At 41.8% G+C, this 25,635-nt stretch overlaps 1 protein-coding gene across 1 annotated transcript in view; it reads left to right on the plus strand.

The window, feature by feature from the left end:
- The first annotated feature begins 154 nt into the window (after positions 1 to 154).
- Positions 155 to 25,635, plus strand: part of FGD5 (FYVE, RhoGEF and PH domain containing 5) — a 122,494-nt gene continuing 97,013 nt past the window's right edge. Inside the window, exons 1-2 of the mRNA XM_026074893.1 lie at positions 155 to 167; positions 14,082 to 16,980. Coding sequence (XP_025930678.1) covers positions 155 to 167; positions 14,082 to 16,980 — 2,912 coding nt within the window. The remainder of the gene's footprint in view (positions 168 to 14,081; positions 16,981 to 25,635) is intronic.

Raw genomic sequence — 25,635 nt, forward strand, 5'->3', positions numbered from 1 at the left:
CGCCGCTCCGGGTCCGGCTGCCCCCGCCCGCGCTCCCCATGCCCCCCGCGGGGCTCTAGGGCCGGGCGCGTCCGGGAGGGGCGAAGGCGGCGGCGGCCCCCGGGACCATGCGCTGAGCGCCCGGGGCAGCCAGCGAGCAAAGTTGCCGTGGAAGATGAACAACACCGGTAAGTGCGCGGCTCCCCGAGATGGCTCTCCGCGGCCGGGCATCTTTCCTCCGGGGTCGGCAAGCGCTGGCCGCGCATCCTTCCTCCGGGACCGGCACCCTCCCTTCTCCGGCCCGGCCCCGCCGGCCGGGCGCCTCACCTTCGGGGCCGGCACCCCCGGGGCCGGCACCCCCGGTCTGGGCAACGGTCCTCCGGGGCCGGCACGCCCCGTCCGGGCTTCCCCGCTCCGGGGCTGGCAGCCCCGGGCCGTGCCGGGGCCGGCACCCTTCCTCCGGGCACCCCCGCCCGGGACTGGCACACGCGCAGCGCCCCCCCCGGCGCAGGCCCCGGCCCGCCCGCCGCCCCGGCGGGTCGAGGGCGAGCAGCGTCCCGGGGCGAGGCGGGGGCTCCGGGGACACCCGGGCCGGCAGATCAGGAGGGCTGAAGGATGCGGCTCTGCACCCACTTGGACACATTCAACCGTACACAAAGCCCATAGGAAATCTGCTGTGACTTCCTTTTGGAAAGTTTCTTTTGGGGGTGGTGGTTTTTTGCGGCATTTTCTCTCCAAGGCAAACCCAAACCTTTCCTCTCTCCCCCTGTTAATTTCCCGTCGTCCCCCCCCCCGCCCCCGTCCCTCCTCCCCCACACTGGAAACTGGGAAGGGGAAAGACACAGGGGATGAGGAGAGCACAAATATTAAAGCCAAGGTTTTCAACAGTTAAAAAACTAAAAGATGTCACTGGAAAACTGGGACAAACTGTAAATTCTCCACCAACCATATCTGATTTTCGGGGTGAGGCATGTGTTTAAAAAGCATAACAATCCAGGAAACAATTGCTACTAACTCTGGAGTTATTTAGAAAATCTGATGTTGCATCTGGAGGTAAAGAGGAAGAGAAATAGTCAGTCCCTTTGTGCTATAGCCCTACAGTTTTCCACCACGTTTTGCTTTTCCATAGGGTGAATGTCACTGGGCACCTCACTTACATGGGCATACCCTGAAGCCCAGTGATTTCACTGCTAGCTACAACTGTCATGTGTTGGGAACCTGTGAATCATTGTTTGCCAAAACATAGGAACATAGGATTGGAAGGATCTTCTGGGTCAAATCCAGCCCTCTGCTGTTGTATCAGGAAGTCATACCACCCCTCTGAGATTAAAGAAAAAGATTTTCCCTCCCCTTGGAGGGGGGAGTAGGACACCTTCCTCTCCCACCCAAGAAGTGGTGACATTTCTGTTGTGTTTTCTGATCCTGTCTGGACTGGACTCCGTCCCTTGCAGGAGACAAACTCATTTGAAGGTCAAGCAAGCCAGCCAAAAATTGCTTTAGCCATGATGCTCCAACCTCTCTTTCTCCACCTCTCCATTATTTAAAACAGAGCAGTTCCAAACTGATCCTGATCTCAGTGGAAGTGCAATGTAAGGAATATCAGATGCATCCATTTGTAAAGTCTGAAACTATTAGCAGTCTTCATTGTTCAGGAATGTAGGACTGAATGGGACTACTTTCATTACCAAAAGCAGTACCCATTGCTACAGGTCACAAGGTCATGTCATACCTCTTATCAATTCATCAGATTATATCTTAAAACTTTTTATGTAGCTCTCCTGCTAATCCTCTCAGGTGGCTGAGAACCGCTTACCCTTGCTCGTTCTTCTGGTTTCCAGACCAGATTCATGGCCATTTATTCTTTGGATTACATTGTCCTTTTGCTTAAAAATAGTTCTTTTCCTCTCCTGGTGTTTACCTCCAGGTTGTATTTATAGAGTGCTCATATCCCTTCTCAGCCTTTGTTTTGCACATTCACACAATGCAAGGAATTTCTCTCCCACCAGCGCAAAGCAGAGCTTCCCACTGAATCTGAAGGAGAGGGGCAATTCAGGGACCTGCATTAGTGATTTTTGTATTACACTGAATACATAGCACCACTGAACAGTCATGCATATGAGGCAGCTTTGATCGCACAGAAGTTAAAATAAAGACAGAAAACAGTAAAGAAGATATGGATTATTCTCAGAGATTCAGAACTGACATGAAAAACAAGATTAAGCAGTCCACCTAAGGTCCCAGGAAATCTGTGGTAGAGACAAGAGCTAGACCTCCATCTCCCAGCTCTAAGTACTGATTTGTTTCCCAGGTGCTGAAATGATGCTGGCCAAAGGAAAAACGCACAGTTGATAGACTCCAGTTTGTTCAGAGGCGTAAACGGACTACATATTCCTTCAGTTGCTACAGAAAGTAACATATGAAAAGTTACCATATGCCCCTGTCAAGGAATTTTAACCAACGTCTTCTTTGGCTCCCCAAAAGCAATGTATGAAAGAACAGGCGCATATAAGTTGTCTGCTGCAGTGAGAACTTCCTGTTGTGAAATCACAGCCAATTTGGAAATATCACAAACATTTACAGTTATGTTAAAAAGAAATACATGCCAGTAACTTACAGAAAGGTTATTTAAAGTGTCATGCACATGTGTTTTTTTCTTAGAAAACACCCCCAGCCCTTCAGATACCTTTACACATAGTCTACTAGAGATGGTGAAACTGCTAGAACATTTGCAGGATCAAGATTTTGGTACTGAAATTCATCCTTTCCTTTCACACTAGATTTTCTATTCCTATGATTAGACTGTCTTTAGATTTTACCCTTTCCCCAGCAGTGTTTCTCTGTGGGATGCTATACTATTGTATTATATTTACAGATGGCTGCAATAAAGTTATATAGTAAGAGAAATTTGTAAGCTATTGATCTGACATACCAGAGTCATAGTGCATTGATCTAATCATAGAGGATGGATTCCAATAACTGTACAGTACAGCATTTTATATCTGCAGAGCGTGATGTGCTCTGACAGCCCAGCTGCTAATAATTCAATTAAGATTTGTAAGGAGACAAAAATCCCATTGGATAGTTACTACTGACTATGGGTCTGACTCCACACCAGTGGAGCCTTCTTGCTGTATACAGAGGGCTTTTGATCACACATTTGAAGCACATACTCTGATAACAGGGGATAATTTTGTTTTCAAAAGTACCAGAATGATGTAGAAGCTGAAATCCCGTTTTCATGAAGGACTGAGGCACTTAGGAGCCCACAGGCTGCTGGCCTGATCAGGACCTCAGCTCTGAAGAGCCTAAAGCCCCAACTCTCAGAAGATACTTAAGCAACCAGCTGCTGTTCAAGCCAGTGTGGGAGCTGGTACCTAAATCTGGACTGAGGTCCCATTTGAAAGGGAGACTTACAAATACCTTTTCCATTTCAAGTGACTCCCCTGCAACTGTTTTTGTTTCTTATGTAACTGTTGCTGCTTTAAACCTTTTAGTTCTCTCTGACAATTTGAAATAAGTGATGGATCTACATGCTATAAAACATAAAGATTTTTGCAGTGAGTAGTGTGAAATTCATGACATCTCAGTTATTTACAATGCATCCTGGGGTCCTAGCAGTGACAGCACTGGTGTTATATGAGTAGAACCCCTCGAAGGGATTATACTTTCCTTGTAAATCATTCTACCTCACCTATTTCATCTCCACCATATTGAAGCAGGTTACACAGCATATGCTGTCTACTTACTACAATTCAGAATGGCATTAAAATGGCTTATCTACATAGGCAGATCAAACACTGCCTCACTGGCTGGCTTGGACAGCTGGCAGAATTGTAATTACAGGTTGGAACCTACAGTTCTTGCACTGGAAATGAAATAAATGAGTTTTAGGAGACTCTATGCTTTGCTTGCTTTACAGTCCTGGCACCATTACTGTAGTGGTTGGTGCCCATGTTCTGCCCAGTTCCAAAACCACTTCATCTGCAAAGAGCTGTTTGTTTCATTTACAGTGAAGCTCCACATGTTATTTTGATAGGAAGCTGTGTCTACCATTCACTCTCAGAACAATTTCTTCTTCAACAAGTAGGCAAGCCATGGTCAAACCATAAAATCATGTGTTAGCCAAGCTGAAACAGATACAGGTACAGAATTTCCTCTCTGCCCTGCTTTGTAAGAGCTTTGTGTTGCTTTGGTAGCTGATATATGGAAACTCCTATCTCTGAACAGTGCAGTCACACTGTTCTATGTGTTCCCTTGTGCCTGCGGCCAGTTATTGTCCCTTGCCTTATGCTTCAACATGTGAGCTCACCTGGGCAGGGAAAATTTTTTTGTTCTGCGTTGGTGTAGCTCCTAACCCATGTGGCTTTTGTCCACAGTTGAAGCTCTTAGCACTGTCATTCTCCAATGTGAGAAACATCATGAACACGGAGGCTGTTGGTATAGGATTGGTTCTTTGTTGTTTCATGTTGTTGGCTAGTTTACAAAATAGAAATGCATCCATGAAATAACATGTATCATTTTTGGTCCAAATCTCACATGTTTCTACAGCTATAGTAGTGTCTGAGCCAAGTGACATGTAAATAAATGAGTTTCCATTTAACTGCTACTCTTGAGGTTGCTTATTTTCATTTCCTCAGTAGTGGGATTTTGCTTGCTTCAAGTGTGGAATTTGATCCTAGTCTTTGGAGGAAGTTACAAATTTGCTTGACAAAGGCAACTGCACAGATGCAAAGACATACCTTTATGTCTGTATGGTATTTTAGTACCACATACCGATTTAAGAGAAAAGCATTTATATAAGAGCAATAAAGTCTGGGTTAATTAGATTGAGGACTGGCTAATTGGCAGTTCCCTGGAAGTAGTTATCTCTGTACACTCATCAAATAGTGGCATTTATAATGCTGGGACCAGGACCAGGTTGATGCTCTTCAACACTTTCATTGGTAGGCAGGCAAATAGAAAAGTATCAGATGACAAAGTTCATTTAATGATGCAAGGACGGGTAAAAGGGTAATTAATAATGTAGGCAGGGCAGTTATGTGAAGAGGTCTGGATCATTAAGTTGGATCCATTCAAATGAATTACATTTAATGCAAAATATAAAGCTATCAGTTCAGAGACAAGGAATACAGAAAATGTAGCCTTGGAAACAATTTGGAGGTCATAATGAACAAGCAAGTCAACTTGATGCAGTAACAAGCTAATGGAGAATAGTGAGGACTGGCTCTAGGAAAGCATGGAGCTCTGTAGACAGCATCATCAGAACCCCCTCTGGAATGTTTCCTACACATCTGCCCTCTGTATTTTATAGGAGCTATTGGAAAATTGGAGAAGGTTCAGAAAAAAATCCACAAAAAAAGATTTCAGGACAGGAGAAACTGTCCACTGGCAAAGACTGAAAGAGCTCATCCATTCAATTTACCAAAAAGAAGATTGTGTAAAAATGTGGTTGTAAGGCAGTATATGTCTTCCCAGGAGAAATACTGAATACTAAAAAGATCTTTAACCCAGGGGAAGAAATGGTAACAAATGCCAAAGGCTGGAGATAGAAGCCAGACTGCGCTAATTGGAAATAAGGGCTTTATTTTATAAATGAGTGATTCATTATGGGAACGAGGTGTGGAGGATACAAAGGTAGATTCTTCACCTCTTGCTGTCTTCAGACCAAAGCTCTCTGGAAGACAAGTTTTAACTTTATTCTGGTGCAGCTGATTGAAATTGCACATCTCCCGATCAGAGCTGAATGAGACTTTCTCATGCCCTTGCCTAGATATTCTCCCTCTGCCTCCTGTGTCTTAGGCATCTTTCATCTGTGGATCTGAAGCCCTTCTTCCTGGGCAGGAGCAGTGAGAAACAGGAATTGTGTGCATCTGTTTCCACCGGGCATCTAGGTTTGCTGCCCTCTCATCCCACTGTTGCGATGTGGTCCCTCCATCTGCATGGTCACTTCCATCTACAAGCTCTGCAGATCCCTGAAACTATGCAGTACATTTCTGTCCTCTGTTCTCAATGTCTCTCCAATTTTAACATATGTCTGAGCTGAATTAATGTCAAAGGAGTGAAGAAACCACAGTCCACAAAGTTCATCGGTCAGAAAAAGCCACTTTCAGCATCCTTAGAGATGCCTGAACTAGACTGGGGCACCATTCAAAGCTGAAGCTAGTATCTGCACCACAGAGCTAAGTCATTCCTTGGGCCACCATCAAAGACTATGGGCCTGGGACACGTCTACAAATTTCCCTGCAAGTGTGAAAACTCATTGTTCAATTAGGTCTTCAGAACAAATCCAACTGCTCAGTGGGCTTTTTTTTTGGTTGATATAGTCCCTTATAAGCCTTAATCTAGACTAATTCCCAAATTTGGAGAACATTTGAAAGCAGGTAATTGCAGTCTTTTGGGCAATATTGTATCGTATAATGTGTATTATTTAAAAGAAACATTTGAACAGTTAAAACTGTATGGGTTGATTGCCATTCCAGGAGAGGAAACTTGGATGTGGGGAGGGACAAGGGGACGACTGTAGTGAAATTTCATGTGGGCCACAGCAGAAATGAAACCTTGTTGAATCATAAGTTTGCCCAGAGGAAGGTGGGTAAGGAGAGGAAGCTATCCTTGTCAGTACAAGGAAACATCGAACAATAAGGGGAGGAGCAGGCTAAAGAAATTCCTATTCCCCAAGAGTTTCCTTTTAAGCACAAGGTGGGTGTGTCTTCCTCCAACATAAAACACATCCTAAAATAAACATGCATAATTATTTGTGAACATACACATTCCTTATGGCACAATGTTGTTTTTGGCCATTCAGAAGTTACAGCCAGATCCTTTTAAATGGCTCAGACACCACAGGAAGCAGAAATTGAAGCAGAGTGGGATTGTCCTGATCAAAGGCAAATAGTAGTCCTTTGTGCTTGACAGATTTGCTTTCATTTCATTAATTGTTTGGGGTATTTTTTTTTAAATAAACACTTGTTTATTAAAAAAAAATGCAAAGAAGACCAAAAGACAAAAAAAAAAAAAGAGAGAAAATTGTTTAAGAAGATAACTGATAAGCAGTTAGAAAGCAAATAAGGAAGAAACCAGAAGTGGCCAATAGTTGGCACAGTGGAAAAGATTAGGACACAATGCCCGTTGTTACCATACTATGAACAGGGTCCATTGCCATAAGTTCTCTTCTGCTAGCAATGTTTCTGAAGGTAGCAGAAGAAAAAGCTCAAGATTATTTGATTCCATTTTACTGTGGAAAATTTATCACTGGAGGGAAAGTGGGTAACTGTCTTTAAGCTATATAACTTATTTTAAAGTGGATGTCTGCATCGTTATTTTATGCACAGGAAATGAGCTCATTAAATTATTTTAAGTCAACCTTGCTTATGAGTCAAAGCTTGGGAGATCCAGGTTTTCTCCACAGTTCCAATCGTCTTCTCACTGCTCAGTGTTTCAGTACAGGAACTCCCTCTGATGAGAATAAGGGTGAAAATGCAGACTGTGCTCAGGACCTGTCAGATCTCAGGAATGGAGTAGGTAATACTTGTGACCCACTCTTGGATGGACATCTATAGGAAAAGTTACACATTGCAGAAAGTGGTATCACACCTCTAGAGCCATGTTTGTTCCTTGGAGTTAGTCCTAAAAATGCCACATTATTCAGGACAAAAGATACGACCAGTTAAATCACACTGAAGGAGAGTACAGATACTGAATGCTGAGCAACAACTGAGAAATCTGATTTTGCTTATCTGCAACTGTTGAATATAAACACACTACTGATCTGTGGTGGGACAGATGTAAGGAATCAGTTACAGCTACAGGCATATCTCATTTTACTGAGCTTTGCAGATATTGTGTTTTTTACAAACTGAAGGTTTGTGGCAACCCTGCGTCAAGCAAGTCTATCAGCGCCATTTTTCCAACTGCATGTGCTCACTTTGTGTCTCTGTGTCACATTTTGGTAATTCTCACAAGATTTCAAACTTTTTCATTATTATTATATCTGTTATGGTGATCTGTGATCAGTGATCTTTGATGTTACTACTGTAATTGTTTTAGGGCACCACGAACCGCGCCCATATAAGACAGCAAACTTAATTGATAAATGTTGTGTGTGCTCTGACTGCTCCCCCGACCAGCCGTTCCCCCATCTCTCTCCCTCTCCTCAGGCCTCCCTGTTCCCTGAGACACAACAATATGGAAATTAGGGCAATTAATAACCCTACAATTGCCTCTAAGTGTTCAAGTGAAAGGAAGAGTTGCACATCTCTCACTTGAAATCAAAAGCTAGAAATGATGAAGCTTAGTGAGGAAGGCATGTCGAAAGCCGAGACAGGCTGAAAGCGAGGCCTCTTGCGCCAAACAGGTAGCCAAGTTGTGAATGCAAAGGAAAAGGTCTTGAAGGAAATTCAAAGGGCTACTCCAGTGAACACACAAATGATAAGAAAGTGAAACAGCCTTATTACTGATATGGAGAAAGTCTGAGTGGTCTGGATAGCAGATCGAACCAGCCACAACATTCCCTTAAGCCAAAGCCTAATGCAGAGCAAGGCCCTAACTCCCTTCAATTCTGTGAAGACTGAGAGAGGTGAGAAAGCTGCAGAAGAAAAGTTTGAAGCTAGCAGAGGTTGGTTCATGAGGTTTAAGGAAAGAAGCCATCTCCATAACGTAAAAGTGCAAGGCGAAGCAGCAAGTGCTGATGCAGAAGCTGCAGCAAGTTATCCAGAAGATCTAGCTAAGAGAATCAATGAAGGTGGCTATACTAAACAACGGATTTTCAATGCAGATGAAACAGCCTTCTATTGGAAGAAGATGCCATCTAGGACTTTCATAGCTAGAGAGGAGAAGTCAATGCCTGGCTTCAAAGCTTCAAAGGACAGGCTGACTCTCTTGTTAGGGGCTAATGCAGCTGGTGACTTTAGGTTGAAGCCAATGCTCATTTACCATTCCGAAAATCCTAGGGCCCTTAAGAATTATGCTAAATCTACTCTGCCTGTGCTCTATAAATGGAACAGCAAAACCTGCATGACAGCACATCTGTTTACAACATGGTTTACTGAATATTCTAAGCCCACTGTTGAGACCTTCTGCTCAGAAAAAAAAATTCCTTTCAAAATATTACTGCTCACTGACAATGCACCTGGTCACCCAAGAGCTCTGATGGAGAGATGTACAATGAGATTAATGTTGTTTTCATGCCTGCTAACACAACATCCATTCTGCAGCCCATGGATCAAGGAGTCATTTCGACTTTCAAGTCTTGTTATTTAAGAAATACATTTCATAAGGCTATAGCTGCCATAGATAGCGATTCCTCTGATGGATCTGGGCAAAGTAAATTGAAAACCTTCTGGAAAGGATTCACCATTCTAGTTGCCATTAAGAACATTTGTGATTCATGGGAGGAGGTCAAAATATCAACATTAACAGGAGTTTGGAAGAAGCTGATTCCAACCCTCATGGATGACTTTGAGGGGTTCAAGACTTCAGTGGAGGAAGTAACTGCAGATGTGGTGGAAATAGCAAGAGAACTAGAATTAGAAGTGGAGCCTGAAGATGTGACTGAATTGCTGCAATATCATGATCAAACTTTAACGGACGAGGAGTTGCTTCTTATGGATGAGCAAAGAAAGTGGTTTCTTGAGATGGAATCTGCTCCTGGTGAAGATGCTGTGAACATTGTTGAAATGACAACAAAGGATTTAGAATATTACATAAACTTAGTTGATAAAGCAGCGGCAGGGTTTGAGAGGATTGACTCCAATTTTGAAAAAAGTTCTACTGTGGGTAAAATGCTACCAAGCAGCATCGCATACTTCAGAGAAATCCTTCATGAAAGGAAGAGTCAATGGATGTGGCAAACTTCACTGCTGTCTTATTTTAAGAAACTGCCACAGCCACCCCAGGCTTCAGCAACCACCACCCTGACAAGTCAGCAGCCATCAACATCGAGGCAAGACCCTCCATCAGCAAAAAGATTACGACTCGCTGAAGGCTCAGATGATGGTTAGCATTTTTTAGCAATAAAGTATTTTTTAATTAAGGTATGTACAATGTTTTTTTAAACATAATGCTGTTGCACACTTAATAGACTACAGTATAGTGTAAATGTAACTTTTATATGCACTGGGAAACCAAAAAATTCATGTGACTTGCTTTATTGTGATGTTCGCTTTATTGTGGTGGTCTGGAACTGAACCTGCAATATCTCCAAGGTATGCCTGTATTAAAATTCTCATGCACTTTACTATGCATGAGGCAGATCTGGCAGAGGAGCCAGGGCTACAAGACATTCAACCCACTTCTACTGCCTCGCTGTTTTTAACTGGCAACATTTTCAGCACTCAGCTGTTAGAACTGCTGCAGACTTGCTGCTGGTTGTAAAAGAAGCAACTGCACTTCAGCAACAGTGAAGTTATTTGGCGCATGATATTTCTCAAGTGATCTGGAGAGAAAGATTAGCTACCCATTCTGTGACTTCAATAATTAGGGAGATGCCCTTGTCAAAGCAACAGTGGATAGCATGAAGCAAGAGCAAACACTACAGTACTGCAGACTGGCAAGTATAAAGTCCTCTCTCCCTCCTTTTCCGAAAGCTTTTTTAAGCCTCCCATTTCTTCTTCTGCACATGAACCGTTCCATTCAAAGCCAGTAAAGCCACATACAATGTGCCAGTTTTGCAGGTTGGCTCAAATAGTGATGTCTACAGGACTCAGCTCTGACTGCCACCTTCAAGGAGCAGTCACCCCATATAAAGCAAGGAGCTTCATTTATGTTTCTTTTCTTTATCTTGCATCATGATGTCTAGGTTAGCTAATGCTGAAGAATCAAATGAGGAACAGTAGGACATCCTCTGTCTGCTGAGGGTTTGCAGAACACAAGGGCTTCTTTAGGGAACATGCTTCTCTGAAGGGATCTTGGACTAAAAAGGATGTTCTCTGAAAGTCCTTACAGAGCTACTGGTATAACCACACACTGGAATTAGAAAAACTGTCTAGAATATTCCCAGAAATTATTTTATATTTTGAGGATACTTCTTTCCAGGTTAGAACTATGATGACTTTCATTTCTAGAGCCTAAAGTGATTGATCAGTACACAGAGACCATAAACGCTCACTACCAAGCTGAAGATAAAAGTGGAAATACCAGATGTGCAGTCTCCTTTGTCCTTAACGCAACCTTACTGTTTGATATCAATGGTTCTTAACAGATACCAGGTACTGGAAAATACAAATGGTTCAGCAAATTTCAGTGAAGAGGTCTCAGATTGCCATTTTATGTTGTTCCCACATATTGGATATGTTAGCAGAGTTACTTCAAAACCTCTTGTTAACTCCTTTGTCACCCAAAGCCAGGCTGTATTTGATGAGTGCATAGTACACTCTTAACACCATTTTGTCTCATGCTGTGAACAGGTGTTTCTTTATACTCAACAGCTGCAGGTAAGCAAAATCAGATTTCTCAGTTGTTGCTTATGATTCAATATCTGTACTCTCCTTCACTGTGATTTAATCACTCAGTATCTTTTATCTTTGCTCCTGTTAAGCACACTGTGATGTGTTGAATGACCTTCCTCCAGCTACACACTGATGTTTTCCATCTTCTCTTACTTCATCACTGGAGATCTTTCCCCTCAGTCTGAGAGTCCCCCATCAAAAGTGATTGTGAAGAGATGCTGTAGTAAGCTGTCTGCAGTACAACCACCACCACCACTAGTTTTATTTATCCTGTAGAAAAACTGTACACTAACAAATGACTGCAGATTGTGCTTTACCTATTAAGTAAATGTTTGTACACAGGGTCAGCATGTTCCTCAAACACATTCTGCTAGCCAAAATTGATGGCTGTTTATATTCTTTTCTATACATAATCTTCTAGATAGCATTAGTTAACCAGCATCCTGATTAATATGGTTGTATGGATATTAATGGTCATATCTGTAGTTCTGTTTTTGCATATGGCACACATGAAACTAGATCTGATAAATCACCAGATACAGAATAATTCTGAATCAGTGTATGTGATAAGGGGCCTGATTAGAACAGACTTCTCATTCCTTCTGGACTGATCTCAGATCATTCACTCAGTTTTTAACTCAGGTGAAATTTCTCCGGTTTCTCAGAATTCTAGAAAGACTGTTTTCTGAGGAAATTACAGAATGTTGAATTGTCAGCATCATTCTGAGTACTGGAAGAAATTGCAGCAAGGGTAGGACATTCAGAGAAAACAGTCTCTTTTATCTCCCAAAGCCTAATAGCACTGATATGCTTTTATGAGTTCAATACAAATTACTTCAGTTGGACCAAGATAACAATAAGAAAAGTACCATGACACCAAGTATTAGAACAACTGGAGAATCATTTTAAGCAGACTGCAGTTAATATTACTTCATTCTCAGTATGGTGCCCAGCTGAATTTTAATTGTCTTCACTTCCAGATGACAGAAGTCTGCATTCCAGAATACTCAAAAATACAACAGCACAGTAACCACATTTCCAGAAACTTATGCCATGATTTAGCATAGCGTTTGACCCCAGGGACCAAGTCCCAAATGGTGTGTCTTGGGATACTGTTCCCTTATTCCCCATATGTAGGGCATAAAGTTTTTGCACAGAGAATAGTGAAGTATCTTGTCCTGTGCTTTTTTGGAGAGCTCCCCTTTCTCTGCTAGAATATGTATTAATCCAAAGTATGATAACAATAAGAGAGTTCTGATTGATTAACCATGTAATTACCTATTGATGACTAGAAAACACTAGTGAGAGCAAAACCCTTCTCTCTACTTATCACCATCTGTAAACATTTGGTATTTGGCTTCTTCACACCATATATTTCATCTCATCTAAACTCCCATGAGGGAGGATCTCTATTGTTGCCTATTTATGCAGTCTTTCAGCATTTAATTTAGTTATTCAAAGAAAATTAATTTCAGGCCCAAGATAGCTTGAAATGGCTGTGCCATGTAAGCTGTACTGTAAGTAAAATGTCCATAGATGAGTTTTAAGTCCAAAGAACAGTGAAGAAAAGCTAGCTTATTGTCAATCTGTTTAAATTCCCCTATACAGGTGTCAGCACTTCCAGTATAAAAAGTTTAGAGAGCCTGGCTGGCCTAGGTCATAGACCAGCCAGGAGATCATAGACATAGCTCTTCATTGCAAGATAATTCATTTTTTAGAAATATATTTTGAGGTTCACAGAAGATTGTACTTGCAAGGGGTCCTGGCACTTAAAGAGGGATGGAGGTTCTTTTGACTAGAGAAAGGACTGAAGTTACACACTGAAAACTGAACTTAAATTGAAAACAGTAACTTTCTTCTTATTTTGGATCATAACTATTTCATTCAGTGCATTATATCTCAGCTGCATAATCAATGTAAAGTATTAGCCAAGCTTTTAGCAAACTGTCTTATCCATCGTGATTACTGCTGGTTGACAAATAAAACATAACTCCATTTTTGTTTCCATAGTAAAGGTAGATGGGAAGATTGTGTGTTTGGCCACCAAGTGTTCATGTCAGTTTGGCCAGGTTGAATTAATTCTTGATCTGCTGATGGAACTAGTTTTTTTGACTGTTGAGTAAATTCTGCAAACTACACATTGAATTAAAAAACACTCCTATGAAATGTTTGTACTGTGTTATGAAAACAGCTACTATGGCTAAAAAGCATTTTTTTTTGCTGCAGTAAACCATTTCAGCACTCTTGAAACAAAGTGTTTATACTTAGCTCAGGGCAAACAGATTTCTGGGGCAGGTTCAAAGGGACTCTACTGTCATTAGTCCTGCTGAGTGCCAGAGGTGCTACCCATATCATGTGATATACCCTTGGCCCTTCAGCTGCACATTTTTATCTCCCCCAGAGTGCTTGGGCTACATCTGCTTTAGTCCAATTATGACCTTAAACCATGTTCCCTGGAATAGCTACAACGCCACACAGATGCACAGTGCATATGCTCTGTGCTCATCTCTCCATCAGTTCTCTTTTCAGAGCTGGATCTTTCACTGGTTGGACTCCTTCTGTATTAGAAGTTATTGGTGTAAAATAAAGTCAATTGTGCTGTATACTCTGGTATAAGAAACCGTGATGACTAACATGGCTTTTCCCTCTTTTTTCCAGAAATCACAAAGCCACCACTAGCACCGAAACCAAAGATTATTGGTCATCTTTCTCCAGTAGCTGTCTCCAAATTTTCTCCTTCGCTGCCAAGGTCTGATATTCTTCATAACCCAAATTCTACGTCTAGGGGTCCCAAACCACCTATTGCTCCCAAGCCAAAACTCTCAGCTGACACTGAGGGCAAATCCAGTGTTTATACCAACAACAACTTAAATAAATTCTCAAATGGGAAATTGGGATGTCCTGATGGAGAGCTGTATGAAGGAAATCAATATAATGATGAGTGCCCAGAATCTGAGGTGGATAATGAATACATTGTAGTTCCTGAAGCTCAGCTGACTAGCAAAGACTATAATGACTTGGAACACGAGCATGACCAGACCCTAGACAACTCTGTGGAGAATGTAGTCTTGGAAACTCCAGAAAAGGTGGGGGAGGAAGAGGATAACAACATTGCTAATGATGAGGACACTGGCAATCTAGAAATCACTGAAACTAAGCACCACAACCCTTCAGATATTGCTGAACTGATGGAACCAGACTCAAAAGAGTCAACCACAGACTGTGACCAGTCCAAAGCACTTTGTGAGGCATCCTTAGATGCCTCTGATGTGGATAACGATGCTTCCAAGAATGCAGATGAAGATGAAGATGTTGTAAATGACTGCAGTGAAATCAAAAACAATTTGGAGGAAACTTTTAATAGTCTGCAACTGGTTAAGAACTATAGTGATTGTAAGACTGACAGTGATAACATTTTGAATAGCGATGAGGATGAGGTGGGTGATACCTGTGAAGACATTCTAATGATAAAGTCTCTGCCTGAGACTTCAGAAGAGGGAGACAGGTGTCCAGCACATGATGGTGACCACAGTACGCAAGCAGAGCTTGATTTGAACATAGAAGAGGAGTTAGAAAATGATGGCTCCGAGGGCCCTAACATGCTGCCCAATGAGGCTCATGAAGAAACAGCTCCCAGCCTGGAACTGACTGAAAATGAACCCAACACTGAAGATGGTTTGGGAGACTCCATCCATCCAGCTGCAGCTGAAGAAGAGGAAGCAGACCCAGACGACCACAATGACACAAACACAGGAAATACTAGTGATGGCTGCCAGATCACTGATAGGAGAGGCAAGGAGGAGACATCAGAGGCAGCCTGTGAAGCAAGCAAAGACTCTGAGAAAGGAGAGGAAGAAACTGTGAATGCAGAGAGTATGGATAATGGTTGTCAAATTACTCCTTTTGAAAATGAATGTGATGAGGAAATACCCCGGGAACACTCAGATGAGAATCTACAAACACAAGGAACCTCTCTGGACGAAGATGATCAGATTTTGGTTACTCTACCTAGTGATCCAGGGATGGAGTCAGAGCTGGAAGATGTGCTCATTGAAAAGCATAGTGAAAGTGTTGTGGAAACCTCTGAGTCAGATGAGCTGCTGCCTGAAGACAACAAGGTGGAACCAAACAGCTCCAGCAAAAGTGTCCTAGGTCCACCTGAACAGGTCACATTTGAGGAAGAGTTAGCAGTCTGTGAGCAAGGCAAAATGAATGCAGAATGTGAGAGCAAACATGTCTTGCATGAAAATTTAGCAGTCCCTGAGGTGGTCATTGAGCCTGAACAATCAGAGGAAAGAGAAACAAGCAGTGATTCTCTAGATGATCCTTATGTGCTTCCTGCAGAGAATGAAATCCCTCGTGATGGACAGACTGATTTAAGAGCTGATCACAGTAAAAGGGATGACTTAAGTATGGATGGTGAAAACAAATCACTGCCCATCGATCGGAAAAGCATTGTCACTAGAACCCGGTCGCTCTCTGGGAAAATGCCAGGCTATGTGCCAGAAACAGTTCCAGAGGAAACTGGGCCTGAAACTGATTTGCCATCTTCCCACAATGGCTCTGGGACTAAAGATTTAAGCAATAACTTATTATCAGTGGAAGGAAAACCAATGGAAGTCAATAGGGCACTACCAACCACATCAAGATGTTTTATTTTATATCCTCGGTCTTACTCTGTTGAAGGGAGAGAGATGCCTGTCTCCATTTACAAAGAAAGTGATGGCTGTGTACTGGATGACGGTAGAATAAAAAGGACAGAAGACAACTTGTCTTTGCCTTGTGTCATTGGTTCCTCAGGTAGTTTTTCCCAGAGAAATCACCTTTCGTCAGGCGGTGTATCTACTCCATCCTCAGTTGTTGATATACCACCTCCTTTTGAACTCGCCTGCATCACCAAAAAGCCAATCACTAAAAGTTCCCCTTCACTTTTGATAGAGAATGAGTCACCTGATAAGTATTCCAAGAAAAAGAAATCTTCCTTTAAGAGGTTCCTCACTCTAAAATTCAAGAAGAAAACTGAAAATAAAGTCCACGTGGATGTTAATGTTTCATCTTCAAGGTCCTCCTCAGAGTCCAGCTATCATGGACCTTCAAGGCTGATGGAGCTGGACAGGAGGAGCCTAAGTAGCTCACCTCAGCTAAAATCACATGCAGGGAAGCTCCGTATGTCTGAGTCTCCCTCAGCTGTTCTTTTCTATAAGGATGGTAAGAGAAAAGGAACACCCAAGTCCTTCAGCAGGAGTGTGTCACGAGTGGAGTCCTTCGAGGACCGGTCCAGACCTCCTTTCATGCCACTCCCATTAACGAAACCTAGGTCCATTTCTTTCCCCAACGCTGACACTTCTGACTACGAAAACATTCCAGCTATGAGCTCTGACTATGAAAATATACAAATTCCTCCTCGAAGACCCACCAGAGCAGGAACTTTTACTGAGTTTTTTGAAGATCCCAGCAGGGCATTATCTGCTGCTAATGAGAATGATGGCTATGTGGATATGAGCAGCTTCACTGGCTTTGAGAACAAGCAGCAAACCACAGACCAGGAAACAGAAAGGTACTGTAATAAATTATTATGTAAGACCTGCTAGCCTTGGCCAAACAGGCAAGGCCTCCCCTGTTAGGTGTCATAGGCAGATCCTCCATGTTGCTTGGCTTATCCCCCTGTCAGGAAAAGCTTACAAGAAAGATAGGAAGAATACAAGATAAGCCTTTATCAGTGAAAAAAAAAAAAAAAAGACTCCAAATTAACTTGTAGAGAAACTCTTTACCTTATAAATGTATACTAACAAGTCTAGTGGAACTGGATCCTATGGTTAGCAGATACAAGCCAAAGAGCATTTTAAAATATCTGGTTTACCCAATGGATCTAATTTTTGTGGCCTTTTTTTTGTTTTTCTTTGTTCTTCAATAAGAAATGTTTCTGACTTTTTAACTGAATGAAAAGAGAGCCCATTTGCCTGGAGGGGTCCTAAAATCTCTGCTTCATTTCATTTCTGTCAATTTCTCTAAGCAACTATATATATATATAATTTATCCTTCAAAGTACAGCAATTAAGTATAGACCAGAAAATCCCAAACCATGAACTAATCAGACTAGACAATTACTTTTAAAACTTGCTTTAAAGCCTATCATTATGAACCCTTGACAGAGCTTCTGATTTCTGAATGAATTAAATAGCTCTGTCTGAAATCATATGCATTGCTAACATTAATAATATAATCTCTCATCTGCATTCTATTAGGTTATTCACAAACAAGAAAATGTTCCAAAACTACTGCTTTGCATAGTTAAACTGGAGCAATGCACTCAAGAATTTTGAATTAATATTCCATCATTACATTCCTATCGTTGGATTATAGCATACAATCAGTGGAGCGCAAAGATGTAAATAAGAATGGTGTTTTCCATTAAGTTCATGTTAAACAGGTAATGGAAAAACAAGGTGCAAAGCAAACAAATGGAAAGGAACGTCTTTAATATAGTCGGATTTTGTTAGAGCAGTGTGAGAGAGATAAAAGTCTTCAAAGCAAGGTTTTCATGTTCATTTTCATATGTTCTTCTCCTTATGAAGATTTAACACTCCTGTTTCTTTGCAACATTTATTTTTTCTGGTCCTCTCCCCTGTCAATGTGAATGGAACAAACCATGGGCATTTCACACATCCCTCCTTCGATACTTCAGACTTGGGGAATGAAAGAGCTATTCTTTAATGCCTCTGAATGAGGCTCCAAACTGTTTCTAAGATAAGAGTGACATACAGTGCTCTGTCTTTCTGAGAGAAGCAGGAATCGGGGGCAGCGTGGGGAAAGATGTGTCAGTGTTTAAGCTGTTGATCCAAACTTGCCTGAAACTGAGGTGTCTAGGACCTGGGCCTGTGGTTTAGCTCTTTGGAGATGCTGGGCTGCCTATGATGTTGGGAGCCTGAGTGGTGCTGATGCTGGGACACAGTGGAGCACAGCGTAGCTTCACAACATGCACATCTCCGGAGCAGTGCTCAGCAGAGGTTGTCTTAGTCACACTCCTTTCAATGTCTCGCGTTGTGCCCAACACACTGATGTTTGCTCTTGGAAAAACTGGCCAGTCCTTTGTGTCCATGAAACACCGCCCATTTTGGGTCATTCTTGAAGAACCAAGTTAAAAATACTAAAACTACGTAAATTGCTGTGACTTGGGCCCATTTATGAACTTCCTGTGGAAGCCTGTTGTTTCAAGGGGAGAGCCAATCCAAACTGGTTCAGGAAGTCTCAAGGTCAAGGCGTGAACATAATTTTTCAGGCTGCTGCTTGTTATGCATGCAGTTCCTGCTGTCAGGAGAGAAATGGAGGCTGGGCTCCTCCGAACAGCCCCTTTCTCAAGACAGATGGGGCAGAGGGGAAGAGCAGGAGGCAGACAGCAATATACATATGTCTCTGCTGGGATAGCTATTATTTGCAGTATTTGTCAGGATGTTTTGGACAAAGACCTGCCTGAAAAGCTTTGATGAAATATAGATGAGAATACACATCCAATGGCATAACATACTTAGAGAAACAGTGTATGTTCTAATTGTAAAGCAAGAAAAATCATACAGGTACGTGTACACATACATAGATGATGTATGGCCAAGGATGTTTTATTTCCTGTTAAAGCAGTTCTCCCTAAAATATCTCTCAATGGATTTACGCTTTATAATATGAATACCTGTCAAACACCGCTCTACCACAGTTGTATTGGGATAATAATGACTTCGAATTTCAGCCTGCTTACATCCTGAGGCTTATTTCAACCATTTGAGAGTACAAGTGTGTTGGATTAAACTCTTGTAATACATGAGTCTTGAGCCCATGAACTTCTCTTTGGTACACTCACCTGCAGAGCACCGGTATTTAGCATCTGCTCGTACCTCATGGAATTGCTACATTTTTGATGTATGGCCCAGAACAAATCTTTTATTACATTTCAGAAAACAGAATCAGAAAGTGCTATAAAAATTATAATAATCCAGGAAACACCTCCTGTATGTGTGATTGGGGAAAAGCATGGCAGGGGAGAGGGAAGGAAACTTATAGAAATTGACAGATGAGAAGATTCACTGTTTAATTTTCTTGCTTAAAAGGAAAGATTGTGTGGAATAGATTTAAACCAATAATTTCTAATTAGAAGCAATCAAGTTTATAGAAAAAGTCCAATAAGGAAAGTGTGCTAAAAATATATCTCAATTTACTTTATCATCCCCAGGATAAAACTGGGAATATTGCCCCCTGAAGGGCAGTTATTCTATATCCCCAAAATATAGCTATGTAGTATTAATAATTAAACTCTGATTCAGGTATACAACAATATAGGTCATCATTAGCCTTTCTGTACAGCGTAGAACGAATGGGACATGAGTGGGATCAGACAAAACGCCCCTGACCTTTCCCCAGTCTAAATAGCCTGAGTCAGACTTGGCTTTCATTTGCTTTTGAAAAGTCACTTTCTAGCCCTTTTTCTTTGAAGAGCAACACTTCAAAGTGCTGCTCTTCAAACAACATAAATCAGTTGTTCAGGCTGAAAGCAACAGGCAGCTGGTCCCCACCTCTTGGACAGGACACTGTAACCTATAGTATCACCTTGACCCTCAGCAACTGTAAATCAGAGCAATTCCACCAAAGTTACTGGCTAGACTTTAACCAGATGAAAGTCAGTTAGAATTAATTAAAATATGTTGGGACATGTCTCAAAGAATAGCTTCAGTAATCCAGCTCTGGACCTTCAGAGCACCAACTTATAACTGTGTGATAAACATCATGGGGATGGGAAAAGAGATACCTCAAACATGCATTGTATTAGTCTACTGTGGTTCCACTCTCAGTGCATTCAGAAGAGACAGAGAGAGTCTCTTATCAGGGTTCAGATAAGATGGCACAAGCTGTGTGTCTTAAGAATTACATTTCCCCTTTTTGCTTTCTACTTCATAATTTCACTTTACTGCGTTTGCTAAGTCTGAATCCTTCTTTCTGCTAACATGCTCAAAACCCAGAGAGGAAAGGAGCTAGGGAGAATAGAGGAATAAAAGGAGGATATCTGCAACTCTACAACTGATCCCACTGAGCTGAGTATTCATGAGAAATAGGCTGAAAGCCCATGTTACTGTCCACCTGTACATCCCTGTGTGCTCCTGCACAAAATGGTCTATTTACACTAGAAGAACCTTGGTCTGATTACCGGACTTACCACCAACAGAGACTTGCTGAGACTTTTACTCTCAAACAAATTGGGGGCGGGAGTGGGGCAGTGTGTGGATCCTGGTGCTCTATGCAATTACACCAGGGTTCATGGTACTTTCTAATAGGTCTCTAGGATTGCAATCTCATGCCTGTAAATTATTCCCAAGGCTCCTACTTTCCACTGCTCTTCAAGACATACGGCACCTATCAGATGCCCCTCAGCTTTAGTACAATCAGGAAAGCAGATCACCTTTTCAGTATCCTATTCCTCTGTAAATGTGCTTCATTCTGAAATGCGCTCAAGGAAAGGAAGGAGAAAATGTCTTTAGCAGAAAGCCAAGCAAGTAACATGACTTATGTGTGTCAAGCAAGTGGGACCTTTCCTTTAATTTGGCCAGTTTCAAGTAGGAACATGAGGGCGCTCAGGGACTGATACAACAGTGCTAGAATCTAAAGCACTAGCATTGAAGAAGATGCTTCATGGGTCAGCACCTACATTAGATGCTTTGCAAGCAAAGTTCTTTGCACATAGCCATAGTAATGCTGGGCTTGTGCCAGGCCTAGGCACAAGCCTATGTCAGCTCAGACAGATTCCAAAATCTATTCCAAAATCAGATTATAGTTACATAGCAGTACAGCCATTGCCTGTGGCTGATGAGCAGGAGGGAATGCAAATCCCCAACTTTAAAATGGATAAAAAGCAGAGGGTGAGCATTCACTTCCTCCTCTGACAGGTATTTACCTGTCCCTCTGTCTCAGCACTGCATCCATCAACCTAGATTCTATCAAATTATGCCACTTAAGTGATTATATCCTCTCTGTTCTCTGCAGGTCATCAAATAGACACTAATTAGCTCCAAGACAGCATTCAGATGCAGCCTGTATGACTGCTTATTCCCTACCCTTCTATAACAGACACAAAAAAAGCCTAACAAAAGCTGAGAGTAAGAAATATTTTAGAGCATTAATACCCTGCCTAAACGAAGGTCTGAATACGGTGCTACTCAGAGTTTCAGATGCCCTTAAGCTTAAGGTGAAATTTAAACCATTAGAGTGAATTTTCCCCCAAATGGTACATGTTTTTAACCAATAAAATCAAGGCACTGTATCCCCGGCTTTCTCTGCTCCCTCAAATGGAAGCACATATGTTATATAAGATAAAATCACCTACTCTTCTGAGGCACAGTGTAGTACCTAAGCACAGCACATGAAGGATAAGGTGAAAGTCTAGAGATAATAACACACATAATGGAAGCCTCAGTATAAACAGTCCGCACATCAAAATAGTAAAGACCAAAAATGGATGATCATTTTTTTCATATTTAAAATAGCATTAAAATATGCAGGAATATTACAGATCTCTCATCTCATAATAGCGAATCACTTTAATTTATATAGCCTCAAGGAAATTCACACTGCTTTAATGTATGTAAAAGACTAGCAAGTTTCCAAATAGAAAGAAGGTTCTTAGTAAACCTTTCACAGCAATACCGCTAGGATTGTCAAAGTGCCAGCATGTCAGAGTTGCTCAGATACTTTAGTAAGGGACAGATGGGCAAGCAAGCATATATGCTTATTTGGGGAGAAACACTTATAAGGTTAATAAAGGTATTCAAGATGATTTGAGGAAAAAATTAATGAAAGAATCTATCAGCTCTTTATCAAATGCTTATGCTGAATTCAGCTCTGTTCTTCATCTGCATCTCTAACGTTTAAAAATCAGACAAGTACTTGCTGAACTGAATGCCACTAAGGTGCCAATTAACCTACAACGTTCTTACTTTATGATCAGAGTAGGGTGGCAAAACTTAGAAGCGTGATGTATACAAGGGCAGATGCAAATGTTCAGGACTTTGCTTTTACTGATGTCCTGCAGAGCGAGTAAAAATTAATCCTACATGTAACTGCACCCATTAAAGCAAGGTGAAACTGAGGATGCCATCTCTGAATTCCTTTAAATTAGCTGAATAAATCAGATTTTCTTCATCAGTTTCTTCTCATCACTCTCTCCTCCTTTTTCTTTTTTTCAGTTAGCAAAGACATTTGAAACAACTTCATTTAACTTTTAAAATAGGTCAGATACCCAGAGGACACAGTTAATCCCCAAGCAAGACAGGACTGAAGCCTATAAGAGTGTTTGCCTTCATGCGACAGATCACAGCCTTTGTACACCTTCTTCATTGCTGAAAGCTTTCGGAGAACAGTATTTGAAAGCTTGTGGCTTGCATGTTCAGTCTGTCATTCAAGAAAATGTAGCTATAATTGTGGTTCAGAAAACAGCTCTCTTCTTCAGTTAGAAAAGAAACCAAAACTGCTTCTAAGAGTGTGGTCTGTTTTACTGCTACCTCAAATTCACCCACTTAAACTCATTCCAAGAGTGTAAGAGAGATGGAAAGTTTTCTGTGAAGGGTATTAGCAGAGTTGAGGAAGTCTCTTTGTAATTGGTTAAAGATCCATTACATGTAAATATTAATCAGACAATCAACAAAGACTTTAAAGGAATTTACATGAGATATCTGAGATTATAGTCTGGTTTTGCTAGTCTCTCTTGCTTGTTAGCAAAAAGCACTTTTTAATATATATAATATGTCACTACATTTCTTTTCCTTTAAAAGCTTTTATCCTTTAGTAAGAGAGTATGTAGGCAAAATTTTCCTTCCCCTAGTGATCACTGGCCTCTTGTGCTGTAGTCACAGATAGGTGTTTGTAAAAGCCTACATAAGAAAATGAGCGAGAAAGAAAAAGCGTGTAGAGCAAAAGAGGAGATAGTTTGCATGCTAGGGAGTTAACTGCACAGCTCCTGCCAGCCAATGTCTGTGGATGAACTATGTGGCCATCGAAGTCCTTAAATACAGAAGATGGTTTATTTGGGAGTTTTATTGTCACTACAGGATGAACACAGAGATGCTATATTCCCTGCTACATTGAATGCAGTTTTGAGGAGCTGAGCTCAGCCCTCTTGCCATCAAAAACCAACAGGATAAGTCACACGTCAAGGCTTATTCTGGTCATTCTTCCTTAGACGCTTTAAGTAAGGACAGTCACTTGGAGCTGATGCTAAGGTGGATATTTTGTCTATGGTTCTGTCAGTGACACTGTGAGCAATTCTCTGGAGCACTGAATCAATCTTTTTGCCAGGTTTCAGATAATGCATCTTCCCAACTGCAAGAAAACTTCCCTCTACCCTATGTGGTTTATATTTCATCTTGAAGAGAAGCACAGCCCCAGTTTATGATCTGATTTAGGTAAGGCAAAGGGCAAAAGGTCTAACAGCCAGATACAATGATTTGGCAAAAGGTCAGTGGCCAAACTAGTACTTGGTCCTAGTTCTCCCTAGCTCTTTTACAGTGGCTTTAGCAAGAGAGCAGGTGGATGTGTCCTCTCCAGGTGACCATGCTGCCTCCCCATGTAGTTCTGGGTGCAGGATGTGTTTTTCCTGCTGTTCTGGAGACATTAACAGTGTGGACCCCAGCACACAACCAAGTTCTTGGGGTGCTCACAGGGGAAAGAGAATGAAAAGCCTTTCCAGCACAGTACCTGTAGATGCCATCAGTTTTACTGCTATGCCTGAACTCCCACCCCCACAGAAGGAGTGGCCCTTAAATTTATGCATTCACTGGTCCTACATCACCACTCTACTGCAGATCAGAAGTTCCCCAGGAGCAATCCCTGAAGATACAGTGCATTATTGTCTGTTAGGGCTTGTTTCTCCCCTGTTGCCTGCTTTCTGCAGCAGCTCTACAGCGCAAACCAGCAGTTCTCTGGGACAAAAAAGGAGCAGGTAGGGTGGGTCCGATCATCACTTTGGCAAAGAACATAATTGCTGATCAGAAAAGGAGCAGTGCTCCTTAGTAAAGTCTGAGCAAGTAGCACAAGCAGGCAGAGTAGTGGTTTAGCATTTGAAGGGCATGGTGAGCAGCTGGCAGAAGAATCCTAACAGGAATGACACCATTTTGAGTAGCTATGAGAAATAGAGCTGGTGTAGCACATCAGATGAGCACAGAGAATGGGCAACAGAAACACCCAAAGGCTTTCACTGCTTGGATAAATGCAGCAGCAGCAATAGGTATGGCTGAAAGTGCCTGACTGCATTCATCAGAGATGCAACCTGGCCCCTCTGCAGGTAATTGATTCAGTTGAACCATGGTCCCAAGGAAGCCACAAGGCTATGTTTGTTTCTGCCTTGACAAAGAGCAAATGAAAAGGAACAATTTTAGACAGAGAAGCAGAAGAGCCTCTTACACAAGGAGAGCTTGCTAACAGGCGGCACCAAATTTCCAGTTATTTCTCATGCTTTCTAGGAGGTAGAGATACAAGAAAGCAATGTGACTTGTTACCCAAAGAGCAGTGCTTTGCCCTGCAATATGCTTGCCCCCATGCTGCACACATCAGTACTATTCCCATCCCAAACAGCAGCCTAGTTACCATAGTTTCTTGTTTATGATAAAACTGAATGAGAATTTTGTCAAGAAGACAAAACTGACTCATGCTTTGTTTTTTCTGCTTGTCCCAACTGGAGCAGGGCTGCCAGACAAAATCCAATACAGATCTCTATTTTCAACACTGTTCAAGTTGTCTTGGGCCTACTGCTGTATATAATAATAGCAATATTGCCCACATCAGTTCATGCTATTTTACCCCACATATGGAATGAGAGCAAGTTAACCCCAAATTAGACCTGGAGACAAGCTAACACTTAGGCAGAGCAGGTTCTCAAGCTTCTGAATTTGAGAGCAAGGTTAAGTCTTGAGCTATAGATTCAGCCTCAATTCAGGTAGTTGCTTTGGGAGAGAGGTTCCTGTATTTTCTACTTTTTGCTTTCTCAAAGAAACAAATCCTAGCTGCTGATTCTACCCAGTTCCTAGTCCTGTGCCCCCCCAAATCCCTGTTATATGCCTACACCAAGCTAATATGCACCCATAGTGCTGATGAAAACTTTTAAAAGAAGGAGAATTCCCCTTTTTATAGGTCAAGCCCCTCCCAGGGCTGCTGCTGATGTTAATTAGGGGACAGGGAGGCA

This window comes from Apteryx rowi, unplaced genomic scaffold (assembly GCF_003343035.1).
Source record: "Apteryx rowi isolate R43461 unplaced genomic scaffold, aptRow1 scaffold_4, whole genome shotgun sequence".
NCBI classification, from domain to species: domain Eukaryota; kingdom Metazoa; phylum Chordata; class Aves; order Apterygiformes; family Apterygidae; genus Apteryx; species Apteryx rowi.